Genomic DNA, 20,692 nt, shown 5'->3' on the forward strand with positions numbered 1-20,692 from the left:
TTAGAAAAAAATAATATGAATTAAATTTTAAATTGAGTTTGAAAATATTTATATTTAATCATTATATATTAAATAAGATAATTACTTTTTAAAAAAAAAAACTCATTCAGTTAGATCGGTTTAAATTAGTGTTCTTCATGTTGAGATTAAATTGCTTCCCTATTAATCATAGCTCGGTTGGTTGATGCCATGGCCCAGGTTTTGTCTAAAGTGCGTAATAATTCATGAGCCCAATTAATATGTTTAAATGTTAGGGTTTTTGCAATATGGCCTTTGGAGACCTGCCCATTCTCATGTGAGCTTTCAAAGTTTAAACAACGCCTCCTCACTGTTTTTCAGATCATTGTGTTAACTGTGCAGTCGACCGTACACCCACGGCTCTACGGTCAGTCTCCGGCAGTTTAAGCGTCTTGTGTCCTCCGAAATTCGAGGAATCAATTCGAGGAATCTATTAGGAAGAAGAAAAAATAAAGTTTCTTAAACTTCTTTTATTTTTTATATTTTTTATGACCTTAAAAATGCCCTCTGGGATTTTGAGCTCTGGCACTTTTGGGATTGCCAAGGCGAATCCAAATTGTAAAGTGATGATGTGTGTGAAGTACAGCTCTTGTTCAAGAAAATACACACCAACAGCTGTATTGTTGAAAATGATGCAAAGGGAATCACCATTTCATTATTATACAACGAAGGTTCTCCAAATCTTGAGAAACTTTAAGTTCATTCTAGTTATGGGTTTGCTCTTCTTTAGTTCTTTAGCTCGGACATATGGGGCCGGGAAGCTTGTCTCGTGCTTGTCACTCAACCGAAAAAATAATTGGCAAACACTAGTTCATGGACCCTCCTATGGCTGGATGACAGCTTAAAAAGTAGATCAAGACAAAAGCAGAACACATTAGCAAAAATAGATCAGATACACAAAAAGATTCGGAGAAATTTTCCACTCGTAAAATGTGAAGGCGGTGCAGGCAGGATAGACTTGCTTTATGCCGGCCACTCCGAGAATCCCAAAACTGAGCCTTGACATAAATCTACTAGACTTCAAAAGCAAGAACTTACAAAAATTTACTTGATTTTCTTGATAAGAAAAGCTTCACATACAGAGATTATAACAGTAGTGGAAGATGATTCCTGGAACCTACAAAACCAATACTATGCTAAGGATGGATATTGAATGTCCTCAACTTCCCAGCAAAAAAAGCCTTTGTTTTTGCTCCAACTATTTCAGTTCTCGCTTAATCAAACTCAGCAAACTAATGTCATTGAATTAGCCATGTAAATGCAACGAGCAAATAACTGAGCCTTGACATAAATCTAGTAGACTTCAAAAGCAAGAACTTACAAAAATTTACTTGATTTTCTTGATAAGAAAAGCTTCACATACAGAGATTATAACAGTAGTGGAAGATGATTCCTGGAACCTACAAAACCAATACTATGCTAAGGATGGATATTGAATGTCCTCAACTTCCCAGCAAAAAAAGCCTTTGTTTTTGCTCCAACTATTTCAGTTCTCGCTTAATCAAACTCAGCAAACTAATGTCATTGAATTAGCCATGTAAATGCAACGAGCAAATAACTGAGCCTTGACATAAATCTAGTAGACTTCAAAAGCAAGAACTTCAATTTACTTGATTTTCTTGACAAGAAAAGCTTCACATACAGAGATAATAACAGTAGTGGAAGATGATTCCTGGAACCTACAAAACCAATACTATGCGAAGGATGGATATTAAATGCCCTCAACTTCCCAGCAAAAAAGGCCTTTGTTTTTGCTCCAACTATTTCAGTTCTCGCTTAATCAAACTCAGCAAACTAATGTCATTGAACTAGCCATGTAAACGCAACGAGCAAATAACTGGTGACCAAAGGCAGAAACCATGTGCCAACAACCCTATTGCTGCTGCTCAAATCTGCACTATCTGGTCTCATCTGTATTGTTCCTGTTGACGAAGAAACGCTTCCATTATTCACCGATAAGCTGCATTACAAAATCCACATGTATCAATGTCTGTTCTTATAAAAAAGATTTGAATAAGTAGCAAAATGTTAAGCAATATTGTGCATGTTATTTTCAGTCCAACAGTTTTGGCCAGAAATAATCCATTATGCTGCCAAGCAACACGGGTTGTTTAAAACTTTTCTCAGCATATAATCTTGTTTCCCAAGAGACATTACATATTCTGGATTTCTATTTGATCATCTCAGTAGCAAAATCCAGCTCCATAGAAACAAACAGAACCTAAACAAAAGCGAGTATCTTAGTCTTGTGTTTAAAAGGAGGTTTCCCAAGAAACATTACATTTTCTGTCATTCAATTTGATCATCTCAGTAGAAAAAATCAGTTCCATAGAATACTTTCCATATAAACAAACAGAACCTACACATAAAGCAAGTAACTTGGTCTTGTGTATAAAAGGAGAACTTGACTCCATTAATGCCATTTATAGATTCTATTTTCCCAAAAGCTAAAACAAAACTGTATTCACAAAACAAAATCAAACACCATGCTTCCAGTTTTAGTCCATTACCTGGAAGGAAATTTGCATTTATCAAAACCTGAAACCGAAAAATAAAACATATAATTAACTCATATCCAAATGATTAACATGATTAACATATTAAACAATAATCAACTAAATAGATTCAACATTTCCACGCTAAAACACATTGGTAAACCCATGTTTAATCAAGAATTAGCGATGGAATAACAAAAACGTAAAAACTGCAACAAAAAATTAATCAAGATTCAAAGTTACATATCCAAAACCGCAGAAATTAACCAGAGAAGAAACAAAAGCCAAAATTCTATTTAATAAAAAAGATAAAAAGTAACTAATTACTCGGATTCAAAGAAGTGAGAGCAGCAGTGTTGCTGAAGTAACAAGCATCATCAGTCAATCCATTCTTTAAGTAATAATCATTAAAAGCCCAAGAAGCTGTTCTCTGAATATCACTAGAATCATAGCACGGCCCTCCTTGTTGTATTGGTCCACAATTAGCCCCGCCTGGTCCGCATGCCCAATCAATAGATTCTTGCAGTGCCTGATCAGCCGCGTTGTTCTTGGCTACACACCATAGATCCCTTGGCGCTATACCCTTCTGGGCCCTCAAACACTCTGGCAGTGACAAAGCCACTAGAAGTGGCAATACACAGAGAAAAGAAGAATAGATTTTAGACATGTTTCTGGGCAGAGAAAATCAGAACTCTCAGTGGATAATTTAAAGGTGGTGATTTTGGAGCATATTTAAAGAGGGGAGTAGAGAGGAAATGAAAGGGAAATAGTAACTGTTTCGAAGAGGGAATTACTGAAAGAGGAAAATGAAAGGAGAGGATTAAAGTAACTGCTTTTAAGTGGGAATTCGAAGAGAAAAGAAATGAAAGGAAAGTAACCGTTTTGAGATGGGATTTGGAGGGTTTTTATTCAAGTGGAAGATGGAAATGTTACCGTTGGAGGGTCGAGGAGAGATCCAAGAACCAGACAGAGAGAGAGAGGAGGGAGGGAGGGAGGGATGGCGATAGCGAGTGTTGAAGGGTACTTCTTTAGTGATAAATGATGGATGTGTTCGTGTCTTGGAATCTTTAATATTATTACAAAAAGCCTCTGGTGACTGCTGTCTTTGGGGATAATCAACTATTAATATACTAATTTTATACCCTTTTCACAATTAAATATATAAGCTTTATTTTATTTTTTTAGAATATTGATTTTTTTTAAAAAAAATTCAATTGAAGTATCAATTTTTTTGTTTTTTTGATCACCTCATTCACCCTTGAATTAATGGTATTACTTTAACTTATATTTTGTAAAAATCGAGTACATGAATGTTAATATTTTTTATTATATTCCATCAAAGTTTTTTATTGTTTCATTCAAGGACTTTTATAATTAACTAGGTTCCTTTAATTAAGTAATTTCTTAATATGATATCTCTATCATGATCTCATCAACTTTTTATTTATATTGCAATCATATGTTAATCGTTTATCTTTTTTTTGTTCTTTTTTTTTAAATCGTTTTTCATGTTAGAATAATCTATTGCTATCATATGATATCCGCAAATGCTAGCAAGAATTTTGGGTACACTACGAAACTTTTTTTTCCCTACCCTAAGAAACTTGAAAAGGAGAAACAAATTAGCCTACTAAAGCCATATATATTAAAAAATAAAAATTCTACTTAAACGTTTAAGTTAATTAAAATAATTTTTTAATAAAATATAATAACTTTGATAATTAAACGACCATAAGTTTAATTATATCAGAACTAACATAGCTCATACAATTCAGACATTATTAACTTTTGTTTATAAAAATATTTTTATCTAAAAAATATTAAACTGATATTTTTAAAATATTTTTTATGATTTTAACTTGTTAATATAAAAAAAATATTTAAAAATATCATTTTTAATATATTTTTAATTAATAATTAGTTTTATATATATATATATATATATATTTTTTTTTTTTTTTTTTTTTTTTTTTTGGATCCCGACTAATCCAGTTCCTGCACCCTTAGGAGGTGACTCTTTTCCAGAATACCAATTTGGACCTATGGATTCTGTGCTCACAACAATTGCAGATGAATTCCTGTATGTCTTGAACAATTGCTTGACTAAATCAACCGCTACCACAACACTTGCACTGCACTCCATTCGAGAGAGATTGAATGCCTTGATGTCCTTCCTCATCTTGTAACGGTTTATTACTCGAGCTGTTAGAGAGGGAGCTGGGGAGAACAGAGAGACTGAAGCGACAATAATATCAATCTCTGATGGAGAAACTCCTGTCTTAGCAAGGAGCTCGTCAAGAGTATCAAAAATGGCATCATCCATGTCCAAAAGTGCATCCATAAGAGATGCAGATTCCTCTCTTCCTTCTATGACATTCCTCGGGCAATAAGTTTCTTCTCCAACGCCAGAACTAACCATAGTTTTAAAAGAAACCTGTATTCTTCTATTCCCAGACTATCGTTTCGTAAAACAATTTTAGCACAAGATCCAGTATCAAGCTTTCGGTCCCCAGCGGCTTTATGGCACTGATAGCTTAGCAGAGAACAACGTTGGTCTCTCTTTAGGTACGCCAACTTACAAAGCTTGGAGATAGCATGGTATAATAGTAGCTTGCCAAGAACAACTCCATAATAACAAAAAGGAAAAGGCTGTGGATTGCGTTTCAAGAGATACAAAGGTTTTCTTCAATTTTTCAAGATAATATCTACTTAGAAATTTCAAAATAGTTGAGACATTATACATAAACGTAAGTGTAGAACAGGTGACGATAGACCATGATCTACTTATACTGTTTCATAATACGATTCACATGATGAGCTCAGAGTTCATCAGAAAAGTTAGGGCATAATTAAGTGTTTTACACCCAAGAAATCCATTTTTAAGCATTTTGTTTTAAAAAAAAAAAAACAAGTTAGGCCCCAGTTTATAAACTAGGTTTATTCCTCTATTTTTTTTAAAAACTCAACTAAAGCCTGAAAAACTAAAATAACTTAAAAATCTAAAAAATCAACCTGAAATACCCAAAAACTTTTCAAAATCCAAATATGATATTTTCAAGCAATTTTAAAGATGAAATAATACACCTTATTGGTAAATTCATCTCATTTATTGGAACTCATGGATACTAACAATCGACTATTGTAGTGATTAAAAAAGTTGTCAATCGATATTTTCTCTTTCTATAACTATAAACTAATGATTTTCTTTCTCCTATCATAAGCCAAATGATCAAAAAAAAAAGAAATGAAATTTTAGATCAAAAGTGAAACTTTGAGATAATTAAAATGAATGGAAAATGGATATGTTGAAAACTTAAAAGGATCCAAGTAAATTTTTTTAGTCAATTTTAAAAAGATTACCAATTTCCTATGTGTTTTTTATATTGGTCCTCTATTTTTAATTTATCCCTCTTTAATAAAATAGAAGCACTTTGTCATCAATTTGGCATAGATAGATGCAATTGATGAGAAACAAAGTTTGAGATAAAAAAAAAAAAAAATCCAATGTGGCAGAGTCATTAATGTGAATTGTCAGGGAAGCTTATGAATGGCACGGGGAACAATAATTTCTCTTCAGGCCTTTTAATGTTTGTTTTAATAAGATGTGGATTTTCCAAACCAAAGTTATTAAAGTAGGTTAGGTTCATAACTCGGATCAATTTTTTTTATATATAACTAAAAATCAAACCAAATTTTCAAGTTTTTTTAAAAAAGTTAACACCATCTTTATATATATAAATCAAACATTTAATTTAATTTAAAATTCAACCTATCGGGCTAAGGTTAGGTCAACTTACGAGTCTAATTTGATGAGCCTATCAAGTTGGATCGGGACAAGTTTAATAAGTTCAATTACTTTCAAACAAAGGATTATACTAAAGTCATTTAGATATTTGTAGCCAAAGAAATCGTTATATAACTATCTTATCTATCCAATTATCTATAATTAAGGGAAAATTAGTTATAATTTAATTGATTTTACACTTTTTTAAAAAATTATAATTTATATCTTAGATCAATAAATTTTTAAATTAAATAAAAATACCTAACAATTCCTTTTTATAATATATTAAAAACTCAAACAGAAGACAGATAAAAAAATTTCTCTCTTCTCAAAATACAATTTCTCTTTCTTCAAGTATCATTTTTTTTTTTTTTCATAACAATCTAAACCGAAATTAAAATCTAGTGTTTTAATCGAATTTTTCTCTTCTTGCACTATTGGGAATCTCTCTTTTTTTTTGAAAAAAAGAAGAACAATTAGCTATGTTTTTTCAAAAGCCTTGAAAAAACCTCAAATTAAAGCTTAAGAAAAAACCTTAATTTTTTTAATCTTTTCGATTTGTTGGTTAAAGGAAATTGATTCCAAGCAAAACCATAAATACTCATTCTTTGAGAAAGTCCAAACATTTTTGTGGAAAATATTTCAATCATCTCTTTAATTCTTCGTAAATCCATCTCTTATTCATTACTTCAAGAGAAATTCAAACATCTAGTTATGGTGAGTTCATTTCTTGCTTGTAATTGTTGTTCGTTCATTATGTTTCAAAGGAGAAATGGGTTTTTAGCAAGCAATGGGTATAAATACTCATATTTTGAAGGTGCTAGTTTAGGGCTTCTTTATTCGCTGGACTTGGGTCGCTTGGTGGTGGGCGTGCACCTAGTTTATTTGGAGTTCAGTGACAATGGAGTTTAGTATCTTGTTTTGGTAGCGTGTGGTTATTTATTTTTTAAATAATTTTTCATGTTAAAATACATATTAGTGATATTTTTTTATTTTTTAAAAATTATTTTTGACATTAACACATTAAAATGATTTGAAAATACTAAAAACATATTAATTTGAAGTTAATAAAAAAAAATAAAAAAAAATTTTAAATTTTTTTTAAAAATTATTTTTGAAACGCAGAAATAAACAGGTAAGTCCGACTAGATTGTGGGTTTGTGAAGTTATGGGTTTATTAAAACGTTAAAAAAATATTTAAAAAAATAAATTAAATAATAAAAAAAATAATTTTTTTTTAAAGTATTATTTTGAAAAAAGAAGAACATGGACGAATTGGACGAACATAACATCAAATTAATGTATCCTGAATGTTAAGAAAAGCCACAATTTTCACATTCCAGCAGCGTGTGTCGTACAAGAATTACTCGCTCTATAATCTAAAGAGAGATCTCTCTATCTCTTTTCTGTAAGGACACTGGCCTTTCTGTCAACGATTCCTTCTTTAGAAGGGCAGTGGCGCACGGGGAGGAGGACCAAGCGTTGGTTCTTAAGGATGTGGAGCCTTCTTGTCTTTTTCTAGAGTGTTGCTGGGGTTGGTTGGTCTGTCAAGTGGAGGTCATAAGTGGCTTAGATGACTCTGGCCCGTTTAGAAGGTGTTCGGTCCCTTCGTGGTCTGAAAAAACGAATCTAGATTTTAGATTTTAAGTAGTGTTTTAAAAATATTTTAAAAAAAAAATTAAAATTTTTTATTTTTTATTTTAAATTAATAATTTTTTAATGTTTTTTAAATTATTTTGATATGTTAATGTTAAAAATAATTTTTTAAAAAAATATTATTTTAATATATTTTTAAATAAAAATTACTTTAAAAAATAATCATTTGATAAATTATTCACATGACTGTTTCAAAACATGTAAGAATGAGGGGATTTTGAATTTTTTAAACTTGGGGGAATATGGTGGTGCATGGAGGAAGATGGGTTACCTCTTACCTGCCCTCGTTCTCATGCCACTTTTGAGACCTCCTTGTTGTGCCGGTAGTAACAATGGTCGTTAAGGGGTTGCATGACAAGGGTCCGGCGAGGTCATAAGCTTCCCGTCCCGGGAGAGACCAAATTGGTTGTAGGTGACTGCTTTAGAAGGACAATGAACGAAGAGGGTTGATCGTCGTCAAGATCCAACCTGAGTATATTGCAAATATCCGATTGCCTATATCAGACTCTGCCAATATTGTCATGCGATCAATGACTCGAAATAGTCCACATGATCCAACCTTCTTGGCCACTTGATGAAAATGCGATGACAAAGTTGTTCATAAACAGTGGGTGTCATAAATACCAGCACAGGAGCAGTCTCTGGTATGGCTGTGAAGCAGATGATGTAATCTTGACATGACTGTACATCAATGCTCGTCAACTTGCATTGATAATTTCTATATAAAAATTAAAAAAAAAAAGTACTTGTTCCCTGTAGATGCCAAGAGGAGAAACGAGAAATCCCAGCAGCTGGTCTTTTGAAAGTTTTGCAACAGGAAGCACCCAACAGTACACATACAATGCAGCACAGGACAGTCCAGAAACCAGGAGATTCTGCAAAACAGGACAGTCCAGAAACCAGGAGATTCTGCAAAACAGGACAGTCCAGAAACCAGGAGATTCTGCAAAACAAAGAGACATCAAGAACTCAGAATCCAGTCATTCACATGCAAATCAGTGACCAAAATTCAATCTCATAATTCTTCTTGACAGCTCTGTGGCTGAGTTATTGAGAACCAAACCTAGAATTCAAAAAACAGAGAGAAAAGATTGGCATGGAGAATTCATTATATTCATTGTAACAGTATAATTATTATCTTTGACATTATAACAAGAAATCAATGAACTTGTTACTGAGAGCAATATGTTTGTTTTCTCGTAGACTATTAGTTGAAAATGATTTGAAACTGTTTTTTTTTTTTTTATCTTTTAAATGCTTAGATATTACTCTTTAAAGTAATTTTTTTAAAAAAGGTATAATTCGTATTTGAATCTCAAGAACACAACAGCCTTGAACAGTGAACTTAAGACCCAAAAGGAGTTCAAAACATTTCTTGGTCATCAAGAACTCTTTTGTTTGCCTTTTGCACACAGTCTTTCCGTTTCTTGTTCTGGGGTTCAAGCAATAGCAGTTTGGGCTGTGCCTAAATCTGCCCTACTTTTTCCAGACATGTTTGGGTTGAACAAACAGAGCTTAGGATTCATGTCCGCTATAAATCGCCCCCAGCCGCCACCACGATAAAGTTCTACCACGTCCCACCACTGCTGTAATAAACTACTATAAATCTCAATAGCTTAAGAAATTAAATAATTTAATCTTGTATGTTTTAAACGATGTAACTTTTTTTATTATTATTAATATAGGTGTTTGGGTCAACTTGCGCACACTTCAATTAATCATATAGATCTTAAAGTTAATGACTATATAAACCTTCAGTAATCATGAGAGTATCAAAGAACTATCTCAATCTAATAACTTAAGCTGTTAAATAAAATTTCAAGATATAATTTATATTATTCTTTAACACATCATTTCAGGTGAAAGCTCTTTGAGCTTGAAACTTACACAGACACACATTATATTGTGCTTAGTTTTTATCAAATAAATAGGAATTGTTAAATTATCTCGAACTTATGACCCTTTAGTTATTAAGGCTCTGATACTATGTCAAAGAACCATCTCACCCCAATAGTTTAAGCTATTAGATAAGGTCTCATAATATGATTTATATTATTTTCTAATAGATGAGACTCGAACTTGTTATTATTAGGGAGCCAACTTAAAATCTAACTAGTTGATACCCTTAAGGTTTTAAAGGATGTATCTTTAATCTTTATGTTGTTAGACTCATTTATAGCATAGTCCTTCCATTTCATTAATTTTTTATAATGTCTTGCTTTATATTTTTACTATTTGAAAAATACTAAAAATAAAAAGGGAGGAATATAATATAATAAGAAAATTACCTAGGAAAGAAGCGTTTTTTTGTTGGAAAAGAATTGATTGAGATGGTCAACTCTAGCTAAGAGTTTATTTAATTATTTATGTTTCTATAAGAATTAATTAATTAATTTCAATAAACTATAGGATTAAGTTATAATTTACTCACAATGCTGCATGTTTTTTTTCTTTTTTTTTTTTTTTAAGATTGGGCGAAAAAGCTCGAGGATTCCTCAACTGTCCACCACATCTAAAGAGGGTGACTGATGATAGAAAAGAAGTTTGTTCTTTTCCTTTTGAATTTTATAGCCACGCTTTAAGATATTATTCCTTTATGAAAAGGACATAATGATTACGTAAAAGTTGGTCTCAGTATAAAGATTCTCAAAATAAATAAATAAAATAAAAGGAAGAAGAAATGACAGGAAATAACAAATAAATGTTGTGTCTTTAGCAAGGTGTTGCATGAAAAATAATTTTTTATTTAAAATATATTAAAATAATATTTTTTAGTTTTTTTTTTATTTTTAATATTAGTACATTAAAATCATCTAAAAATATCAAAAAAATAATAATTTATTTTTTATATAAAAAACAATTTAAAAAATATGCTGCAACATAAAAAGATTTGACCTTGAAATAAAAAAATTTGATCAGTTGTATTTACTATAATTTTAGACTTAAATTCACCATGAAATACTTGTGTTGTGTGACATAAAAACTTTGTACAGATGATTGTTGTAATTGGATTTTTTATTATTATTATTTGAACAATAAAATTATGAAAATACTCTGAAAAAAATATAATGTGTTACATATAAGGGTATTTTTACTTTCTCAACTTTAAATACACAGTTAAATTAATGAAATGCCCTTGAAGTAAAAAAAAAACTGTTAGCTTTGGTCAGGCGTCATTTTCATCATTATAGCTTTGGGTTATTTTTTTTTTTTTTAGGTGGGATCACCGGTAAATTTATACTTTAATGTTAAAAAATATATAAAAAAAATGGTTGATGTTACACACATCAACGTATAGGCGTTGATTGGCGACCAAACAGCAGCTTCTAGGATGGCTTTCAATTCCTATCAGTGGCTTTTACGTGACTGGTTGACACATGTTCTAAATAAACCTTCGGCGTTGCACCCGTAACTTCTTTTTTCTTTTTCTTTTTTCTCAATTTTTATATCTATTCCTTCAATTTTTTAGAGTTACCCTCGATTTGTTTGATTCTTTTTTTTTTTTTTTTAATTTTTGGTTTTTTATAAAATTTTATTTTTTTTAATTTCATTATTTGATTTAAATTTTCTATATATTAGTTTTTTCTACTTGGCTCTTATTTTTTTATTTTTATTTTTTTTAATTTTTTTGTGCAATCATTATTGGTTTTCAATTTTCAATTTAAACTTATAGTATATATTATTTTTTTAGTTGAGACCTTTGATTTTTTTTCTCTTTATTAATTTTTTATTATTTTTGATTTCTCCATTCAATCAAAAAAAAAAATCACTAGCCTCTAATTTGATTTTTACGTTTATTCTTTTCATTGTTATTTTTTTTTATTTTTTTTGTATAACTGATTTTTTTTAAATTTTATCTTTTAAAGTTTGATTTGCTAAATATTGTGTTTTCATGATTTTTTTTATATACGGTGCTTTCAATCAAATGATCCAGGTTGCAGATTTGAAAAGATAATATAGATCGACTTTTTTGTTTTGGCTTATTTTATTTTTTTGATTTTATCATTCAACAATATTTTTTTTAAAAAAATAATTTTATAATTTTTTTTAATTTATGTTTTATTTGGTTATCTTGAACTCATGGCATGGGCCATGAGTTTTAAAATTTAGTTTAGGTTGGCCTACCTTGTATTCCCTCGGTTACATGCCTATCATAGTATCTTGGGTTGAATCGAGTTGGTTTTTTTTTTTTAGTTTTTTCTTATCCAATTTATATTTTCAAATATTGTTTTTTAAATTCTTGAAAAATCCTTAGACTTGACACCCTCGAATAACGCATAACAGGCCCACCCCATTGGCCTAGTTGAGTCTGGCATGCACCAGACTCAGGTTATGTCTTGACAACCTATTGGGTCTAACACGTGTCAAATCTAAACGTGTTTGGGCTTAACGTACTGTCAAGTACTAGGCTAGTAGCGTCTACTAGACTTAATAACTTTTGGGTTTGGAGTTGACTAAGGGTCCGTTTGGGTATGCGGCTGCGGCTGCGTTTTAAATAAAACGCAGCGCGCAGCCGTTTGGTTAAAAAAAAAAGCATTTTACTATTCATGGGCCCCACTTAAAATCTGCGTTTCTAACGCGAGGAATGAGAAGCAGCTAATTCATGTTTTTTTTCTACTGTTCATGTAATTACACTGTTCAATGAACAATGTAATTACATGAACAATATTTTTCGTATATAGTTGACATGAACAATGCTGGGAGTTGCACTGTTCACTCAAGAAATAGTGAACAGTGCAATTCTCTTGCACTGTTCACTGCCTGCGTTTTTTTTTTTTTTTTTTAGTTTTTTAATATATTTTTTTAAAAATTAGTTTAGAGTTAATTTTATACCTGATAATATTTTATTTAATTTTATTACATACTAAAAATATTATGAAAACTGTAGTTTTTGTTGGATGAATCTCGTATGTAATGGAATTATAAATGGTTTCATGGAATAATAAAAATTATATTTATATAAAGTATGATTTATTTCATGATATAATAGCAATAGTTAAATCCACAATATTTAAATTAAAAATCATAAGTACTAATATATAGTTTAAAAATTATTTTATAACCTCAATTTTAAAAATATTCTTAACCAAACACATTAAAAATTACTTTTTTTTCAACTTCAATTTCAACCACAGTTTTAACCAAACACCAATTTTCTCAAACCAAACTCAACTAAAAGCACTTTTTATAAAACAACTTTTTTTTAAACCACAACCACAACAGCTACCACAATACCAAACACACTCTAAATCTAGTGTGTTTTCATGATAATATGTTTGATGATGATATGTGTTAGCCAAACACATTTAAGAATATGATAAAAGTATATCCATATATGAATTTTATAAAGAATTTTTTAGAAGTACAGTAACTTTTGTTTTTAGAAGTTTTTTAAAAGTATATTTGTTTTGAAAAAATATTAAACTAATATTTTTTTAATATTTCTGATGTGTTAATGTAAGACAAAAACCATCTAAAAAATTATTTTAATATATATTTAAAAAAACTGATGTGAAATCAAAATAATTTTTGCTTTGAAAGGTAAAAAAAAAAAAGCATAAAAATATCTTGAATATTAAAATGAAAACATTATCGTAAAATCTATTTCTTGAATTAAACTTGAAATATTTGAGAGGCAACTTCAAAATTCAAATCAACCAATGTCGTAAAAGTAATAGCAGAGGTACTATTCTTTCAAAATGTGTTACACATAGTCACAATACCCCATACAGGATTCAACCTTAATATAATGTATTTAGTTTATGTCCTAAAACGAACAGTTCTGTCGCACAACACACTCCTCTTCCATGGCCTCGTCTCCTTCTCTCCCTCAAGATCCAAACCCACACTCAAACTCTCTCTCTCAAAACCCTAGCATCCCTAACCCAGATCAAATTCAAGAAATTTTACCTGATGATGATGCCCAATTTCCCAAAACCCTTAGCTTAGAAATCCCAAACCCTAACCCACAAGAAGATGACCCAACAAACCAAAACCACGACGACTTTGAAGACCTCTCGACTTTTTCTCCCGCCACCACCGCCGCCTCCCGTCGTGGTGTTGGTGGCCGGAAAGGCAGAAAGGCTAACAAAAAACGACGCGTGCAGGTTAAAAAGTCAGAAAAAAAGCTTGAAACTTTAAGCCAATCCCTAAAACCAATCCCCTTTGTGCCCAACAAAGCCCTTGACTTTGCTTCCCATGAAACCCTTTTGAAAAAATTGGGTTTGTGGGATTTTGTGCACTTGCAATTTGATACTCTTCTTCGTGCTGATTTGCTTGCTCAATTGATTGCTGGTTATAACCCTGCGATGCGGGGTAGTTATGTTAATGAGGTTAAAATTATGGTGAATCGGGCTGATTTAGGGCGTGCTTTGAAGTTGCCCGTGAAGAAAGATAAGGGGAATGTAGGAGATGGGGCATCTGAGGTGAAGGAGAGTGCGGAGTCAATTGGGTTTATAGAGGAGTTGGTTTCGAATTGGATTTTGTTACATGAGGATACTTGGATGATGCCGCCAGATATATTGAACTGGATTAAATTGATTAAAGAAGGGAACTTTGAGAAGTTGGATTGGGCTGGAATGGTTTGGTATATGGTGGAGAAAGAGTTGAATGCAGTGCCTAGTTTAGAGAATTGTTATTATGCCTCGCATTTGCAATGTTTGATAAAATGCCAGAGAGAGGAGTTGTTGAAGGAGGAGAGTGTTAAAATAGAGATTGATGCTAAGGAAGGCGAGGAGGAGGAGGGTTTGAAGATGGAGGAAGGTTTTAAGACGGAGGAGGTTGTGAAGATGGATGATGATGTGAAGATGGATGATGATGTGAAGATAGATGATGACTTTAGAGGTGAATCCTCTGTGTTAGAGGAACATAAAATTGAGTTAAGTCTTGGAGGGATGGATAATGCAGGGAAGGAAGAGGGTGAGAAAGAGGGAGAGGGGAAGGAGAATGTTGGTGATGAGGACGTGATGGGTTTTGAACAGAGGAAAGAGGAAGAAGATCAGGGTCAGTGGAGAAAGATCAGCATGGATGGACATTTTCTGCAGCCGTGTAGTCTTAGTCAAGTTGGGGGAATGGAATGTGAGGAAGAGAGGAAACAGCAGGTTGAGGTGGACGGAGAGGAAGAGGGAAAGGGAGGGGAGGAAGGAGAAGAAGAGGAGGCAGAGGAGGAGGCAGGGGAGGAGGTAGAGGAGGAGGAGTTGGAGGAGGAGGAGGAGGAAGAAGAGGATGATGATGATGTTGGCTTTCATATTTCATCCAAAAGTAGTATTTTGGAGGGTGTAAGCTCTGAGAATCTTCTAGAGGCAATGGGAGCAGCTCAAGTTCCTTTTAGTTCAGGGGTCCAAATTCATGATAATGTATCATCAGGGGGGTTTCTTGTTTCTAGGGTTAATACAGAGACAATTCCTGGTGGTTCTTCACTTTTTGGTAATGTTGGCGGGAGCAAGAGGGTGATTGACCATCTTGAGAGTGATATTCCTCATCACTCACTTGGTAGTGGTAGTAAAAGGATAAGAAGTGATGGGCATTGGGATACAAAGCCGTACTCGGACTTTGATATGTTTGAGGAGGAGATGCAGCATATGATGGGAAAAGCTAGGATGATGATGGAGCAGAAGGAACAGTCATGTCAGCATATGAGTATGAATCAACAGGTGTTGTTTGATGAGTTGCAGCAGCGTGATAACTTCATTCAGCAATTGCAGAAGGCCAAGATGGAAGAGCAGCGGAAAAGCCAGTTGGAGGTTTATAGGCTTGAACGTGAACTATATATGATGGGAAATCTCTTAGAGGGCTATAGAAAGGCTTTAAAGGAGACGCACAAGGCATTTGCTGAGTACAGAGTAAAATGCCGACTACCTGAAGAACCGATTTACAAGGATACTGGGTCTGGAGGTCTTGTGTTGAGTACCACAGAATTGGAGAAGCAACGCCTGAAGCAAGAGGAAGAAGAAAGGCTAAACTGTTTATTTATTGAGAAGATGGTTAAGGAATTTGAAGTAGAGTGCATTCCTAAGTTTGAAGGATATGAGGACACCGTTAAGTTACTGGGTGACAAGTTGCTGGTTGTTGAGAAGAAATTCAACCTCCTGAAGGAAATGTTTGGAGAGCGAAAGGCATTAGATATGTCGGAATGTGTTGCCACTGAGGACTGTATTCCAGCTAAAGAATCTGTTCCAGCTGACGAATCTGTTCCAGCTGACGAAGCTGACGAATCTGTTCCAGCTGACGAATCTGTTCCATCTGAAGAAACTGTTCCAGCTGAAGAATCTGTTCCAGCTGAAGAATCTGTTCCAGTTGTAGAAGGTGCTCCAATGGAAGAATGTGTTCCAACAGAAGGATGATGGCTTGCAGGTCTGTTTTGACCTTGTTATGTTGTAGGTAAAGAAGATGTCTTATATGTAAGATAGCTGATCCAGGTTTTGACATGTTACATATGGTAATCTAATATATGTGCTGATATATGTTATGAAAGATTTCTGTTAAGTACGTTCAGAATTGAGGCTTCATGTCACATAAGTAGCTGACCTTTTCCTTTTAACTTCAAAATGTTGTATGCGTTTGAGTAGTGCTGTGTGTTGATGCAAAAATCATCACTGATATGTTAATTTCATCCTCCGGTTAATGCTTATCGTTCGCGATAAACAATTTACAATTGGATTAATCTTTGTGACACAATAGTAGTCTGGTGTGGGAAAATGGTCTCTTTGGGATAATTCCCCCCTCCCTAAACGTAGCTCTTCTGGTTAATTCCTCCAAGCCTTTTCTTCAGTGTAGTTTTGTTATCCATATGGTCCTTGTGGTATTGTATCTGTAAGAGCATAGCTTTTGGGGTTAGAGCCTAGAAACATAGTAACAGATAGAATGCCCCTAAGTTGTGAAGCATTGAAGTTACAGACTGAGTAAAAGAGGGGGGAAATGGTTAATTCCTCCAAGCCTTCATCATCTGCTCTCACTGCGGGGCAGAAACAATCGGGCATTGCAAGTTTATGTCGAATTAATGGCTTTTCTTTGATTGATTTGCAAACTGATGGTAACACTGTTCATTGAGTTGTACATGCTAAGAATCCCTGATTTTGGTTCCTACTCTGCATGTAAACATGCCGTTGAAGATTCTTTGATGCTTTATCCATTATTTTTTGCACGGTGCCAAGACCTAAATCCCCTCTTTGCTAACTCATATTTATTTGTCTAGAAATCCTGTAGATTTCATTTAATGATCGATGAGACCAAGAATTGAGAAGTTGCTAGTAATGCATTTTGGAACTTGATTTGGATCAACATAAATTTCAAGGGAAGGAATGCTTGTACCTTTCACCTTGTTAGGTGGGGTGTGGGATTTAGAAAAAAGAAACTAATACCCAGAAGAAGATTTCATCCGTGGGGATTTTTTTCTCTCCTTGTTCATATCTATGCTTTCCTAAGACTGCTATTTCACTCCAAACTTTACAGGACTCAATCTGTAACTATTAGATAAAAAACTAAAATGCTTTGGCTGTCTACTGTGGAGCCGACATTGTTTACTCAATCTGATCTGGAATGATGTAAGGAGATAAAATATCTTGATTTATATTTATATTTTTAATTTTATTTTTAGTTATCATTGATGATTTATTTATTTATAAAAGCATATAGTTAATTTATTTAATTACATGTATGAGTTAATTTTTTGATTTACATTTAGAATTTTTTTAACTATAGAAATGCGTTAAAAAACTTATATATAATTTATTTTGAAAAAAAATAATATTTAACTTACAGTGCAACGTGGATATGCTATAAAACAAAAAGGTCAACACAAAATAAATTTTTTTTTCATATTCGAGCTCACTAAATGTGATAATATTACTTTTATTTATTCAACAAATATTTTTTTCTATTTCTCTCTCTTTTCTCATCTATCTTATTGAATAAACATCGTATTGTACGATAAGTACAAGTTAAAAATACCATAAAATTTCTCCTATTTCACTGGAATTTTGTTCAGTTATTAGTAAAAACGCTCGCAAAGAGAGAGAAAAAAATAATCTGTTATGAACAAATCCAATCTTCCAAGATCTAGAACGAGTAAAAGTCGGCATCTTTTATGAACCAAGCATGAGTAATGAGAAAAGAATATCAATTACATAAAAGAATTCTAAAAAAATAAAAATCAAAATAAAAGGAATAAAAATCAAAATTAAAATTAAAATATATATTTTTAATTAGTGGATGAAATTGAAAATAAAAATCAATTCAATAATGGGCCTAAAATAATTAAAAAATAATAACCAAAAAAAAAAAAAAAAAAAAAAATATATATATATATATATATATATATATAGAAAATTGGGTCATGTCTAGCTATCATTATATTGGCTTGTCGATCTTATCATGCTATTTTTATTAATAAAACATAATATTATTTTTATAAAATACACCCTTATTTTTAAAATATATTTTATTTAAAAATATATTAAAATAATATTTTTTTTTATTTTTAAAATCAACGCATTAAAATAATCTAACACTAAAACAAATATTAATTTAAAATAAAAAATATAATTATTAAAAAAAAAGAAATAGAAAAGTGAGAATTGCCGCCAAGCTCCAGATGGCAATCGTGAAAATCCAAGTCTGATGGATTGAAAAAATCAATTGTACTATTCTTATTATTTAAGTGTTCTTGCTGTGTGTATCAATGTTGATAAGTAAATCATGAGAAAATGATTCCATCTGGAAAACCGCGAGTCCTCTTGATTCTCTTTCTATCATCTTCTTTGTCGAATGGAATGTCTACAGTAGACAGTACTGTTGATCCTTTTGCCATGGGAAACAAACCTCGCAAATTCAGTTTAGGTGGTATTGTAGATCGCACAACTCGTGCCGGCCGGGGAAGAAGAGAGAGTGGCCATGGAGATCTCCATACATTCCTTCATTGGACCATTTCTGGTTACTATAGGAACATCCTCAATTGCTCTTTTTCTTTTTTACCTTCCTTCTATTTGCCAAATCTGGAGAGAGCACCGGCCCTTTAATAATGATGAACAAGAGCCTCAACAGGAACTAGAACTACAACGGTCATGGCGGCATGATCGCAGGTTTTATGAACAAATTCTATTTGCATCTGAAATGGAAAATCGAGGTGCCTGGCAATAACTGTACATTTGAATGATTTTATACTCTTTTTTTTGTATATTAAAATAGAAACTACAGGGCTTTTTTTACAAATTTATTTATTTCCCTGATGAAACTACTCTGGATTAGCATGTGTTCTAGATTTCAACCAGCTATTCTGCTTTAATTCTGAGTTGCTTGTCTGAACATTTTGTATCAATGCTTGAATTGTGCTATTGGTTTTCTGGGGCTTCTTTCTCATCACGAGTCAATTAAGAGGACTCTGAACAAGAGTTAATAAGATAAAGACTCCACATAACGGGAATCAATTCAACACTAGCATTAATTATAGTCAGAAAGCAGCTTAGTCTTAAATGAAAAGCTATCAGAAGAAACTTCAATAATACAATATGGACAACTGATATGCTAAATGCAAACAGTAACAGGTTCCTATTATTTGGTAAGCTATGAATCTAAAGCACATATAGTTGCCCGTGCTAAGGAAATTAGTGCTAGGAGTACAAGCTACAGAGTCTAAACTTGAAATTTCTTGGTAGAGTGGTCACTATTCACGACAACAGCAAAGGTTGGCTGCGATGGAGGCTCCTTTGTGGTAGCATATTTGAGAAATTTATTATCGACAACCACAATTTCTCTTTTGCTCCTTTTTATTTATTATCCTCTCAATGAAACAAGAGTAGCCCCGGAAGAAGCAGCGGCGGCGGAACTACCAGCAGCGACAACCGAACTACCAGCCAGGGAAACAGCATCTGCATCACATCTTCAACTGGAGCTGGAGAACCAGAACCAGAAGCATCAGCCACAGGTACAGCAGATTGATTCTGGACAACAATAAGAAAGGCAGCAAGATCTAGCTACATATGAACAAGGGTCCTATGGTTGGAAAATGGAAAATGAAGGCAGAAGACAGGGTTTTCTAGGCATGTTTTTCTATCATCAACGGAAAGAACACTAATACTTGCATGTATTTCCTAATGTAATAAAAGAAAAAGATATGCGAACAAGGTCTCCCTTAACATATAAAGTCTGGAAACCCCAATTGAGAAGATAATAGAAAACTTATTTAAAATATACAAGCCAATTAAAACTTGAAAAAGTATTTCCAAGAAGGATTCATCTCAAGTCATTTTGTGATACATTTAATCTGAATCATCTATCTTCTGTCCTGATCATTTTGTGATACAGCAACACCTAACTATTGCTTAATCTCAGCTGCAAACAGGGGAGGGGTAGCAAAAGTACCCAGATTCAAGATCTAGACTTCTGCTATTGATGGCTTGAGGGAAGATTGATGGAAAATCATTGCTAAGCATTTATAGTTCAAGAGCTCCTGCATGGAAGCCAACAATTACAAATGCTTCGTTGAGAATGGAAAATGCTTTTGCCTGCTCATTTTGTTGCAGGATTCTGATCGTTATTTTTCATGTTTGCTAAATTGATGTGAACTTAATGATCTTGTGGTCACACAACCCACAGCAAGATTAACAATGAATTTGGAGAAGCTGAAACAGATCTAACAGAAGTGTGATAAATAAAAACTTGTTTGACTTGTTTCAATACACTAACACAAGCTAACAAGTAGATGTAAACTTCGGAATAAATCCTTGATCAACCATCCATCGAA

The 20,692-nt window shown here is 32.7% G+C and overlaps 2 protein-coding genes across 2 annotated transcripts; one reads left to right on the top strand and one right to left on the bottom strand.

The window, feature by feature from the left end:
* Window positions 1–923: 923 nt before the first annotated feature.
* LOC118056624 (PLASMODESMATA CALLOSE-BINDING PROTEIN 5) lies at window positions 924–3,549 on the bottom strand. The gene is made up of 3 exons (XM_035068882.2): window positions 2,841–3,549; window positions 2,529–2,556; window positions 924–1,978 (listed from the first exon to the last, which is right to left on the bottom strand). The coding sequence occupies exons 1-3, from the start codon at window positions 3,178–3,180 to the stop codon at window positions 1,819–1,821; spliced, it is 528 nt and encodes a 175-aa protein (XP_034924773.1). The 5' UTR covers window positions 3,181–3,549; the 3' UTR covers window positions 924–1,818.
* Window positions 3,550–13,696: 10,147 nt separating this feature from the next.
* Window positions 13,697–16,492, top strand: LOC118056651 (uncharacterized). Its single transcript, XM_035068919.2, has one exon. The coding sequence runs from the start codon at window positions 13,761–13,763 to the stop codon at window positions 16,293–16,295; it is 2,535 nt and encodes an 844-aa protein (XP_034924810.1). The 5' UTR covers window positions 13,697–13,760; the 3' UTR covers window positions 16,296–16,492.
* Window positions 16,493–20,692: the final 4,200 nt, after the last annotated feature.

Source organism: Populus alba, chromosome 19 (genome assembly GCF_005239225.2).
Source record: "Populus alba chromosome 19, ASM523922v2, whole genome shotgun sequence".
Classification (NCBI taxonomy): Eukaryota; Viridiplantae; Streptophyta; class Magnoliopsida; order Malpighiales; family Salicaceae; genus Populus; species Populus alba.

Excerpts from the sequence above, each read along its gene's own strand:
- LOC118056624 (XM_035068882.2), bottom strand. The coding sequence starts at position 3,180 with ATGTCTAAAATCTATTCTTCTTTTCTCTGTGTATTGCCACTTCTAGTG. Across the intron at positions 2,557-2,840 it reads TCTCACTTCTTTGAATCCGA|GTTTTGATAAATGCAAATTT; the intron begins GTAATTAGTTAC and ends TTTCGGTTTCAG. Across the intron at positions 1,979-2,528 it reads AAATGCAAATTTCCTTCCAG|CTTATCGGTGAATAATGGAA; the intron begins GTAATGGACTAA and ends TTTGTAATGCAG.
- LOC118056651 (XM_035068919.2), top strand. The coding sequence starts at position 13,761 with ATGGCCTCGTCTCCTTCTCTCCCTCAAGATCCAAACCCACACTCAAAC.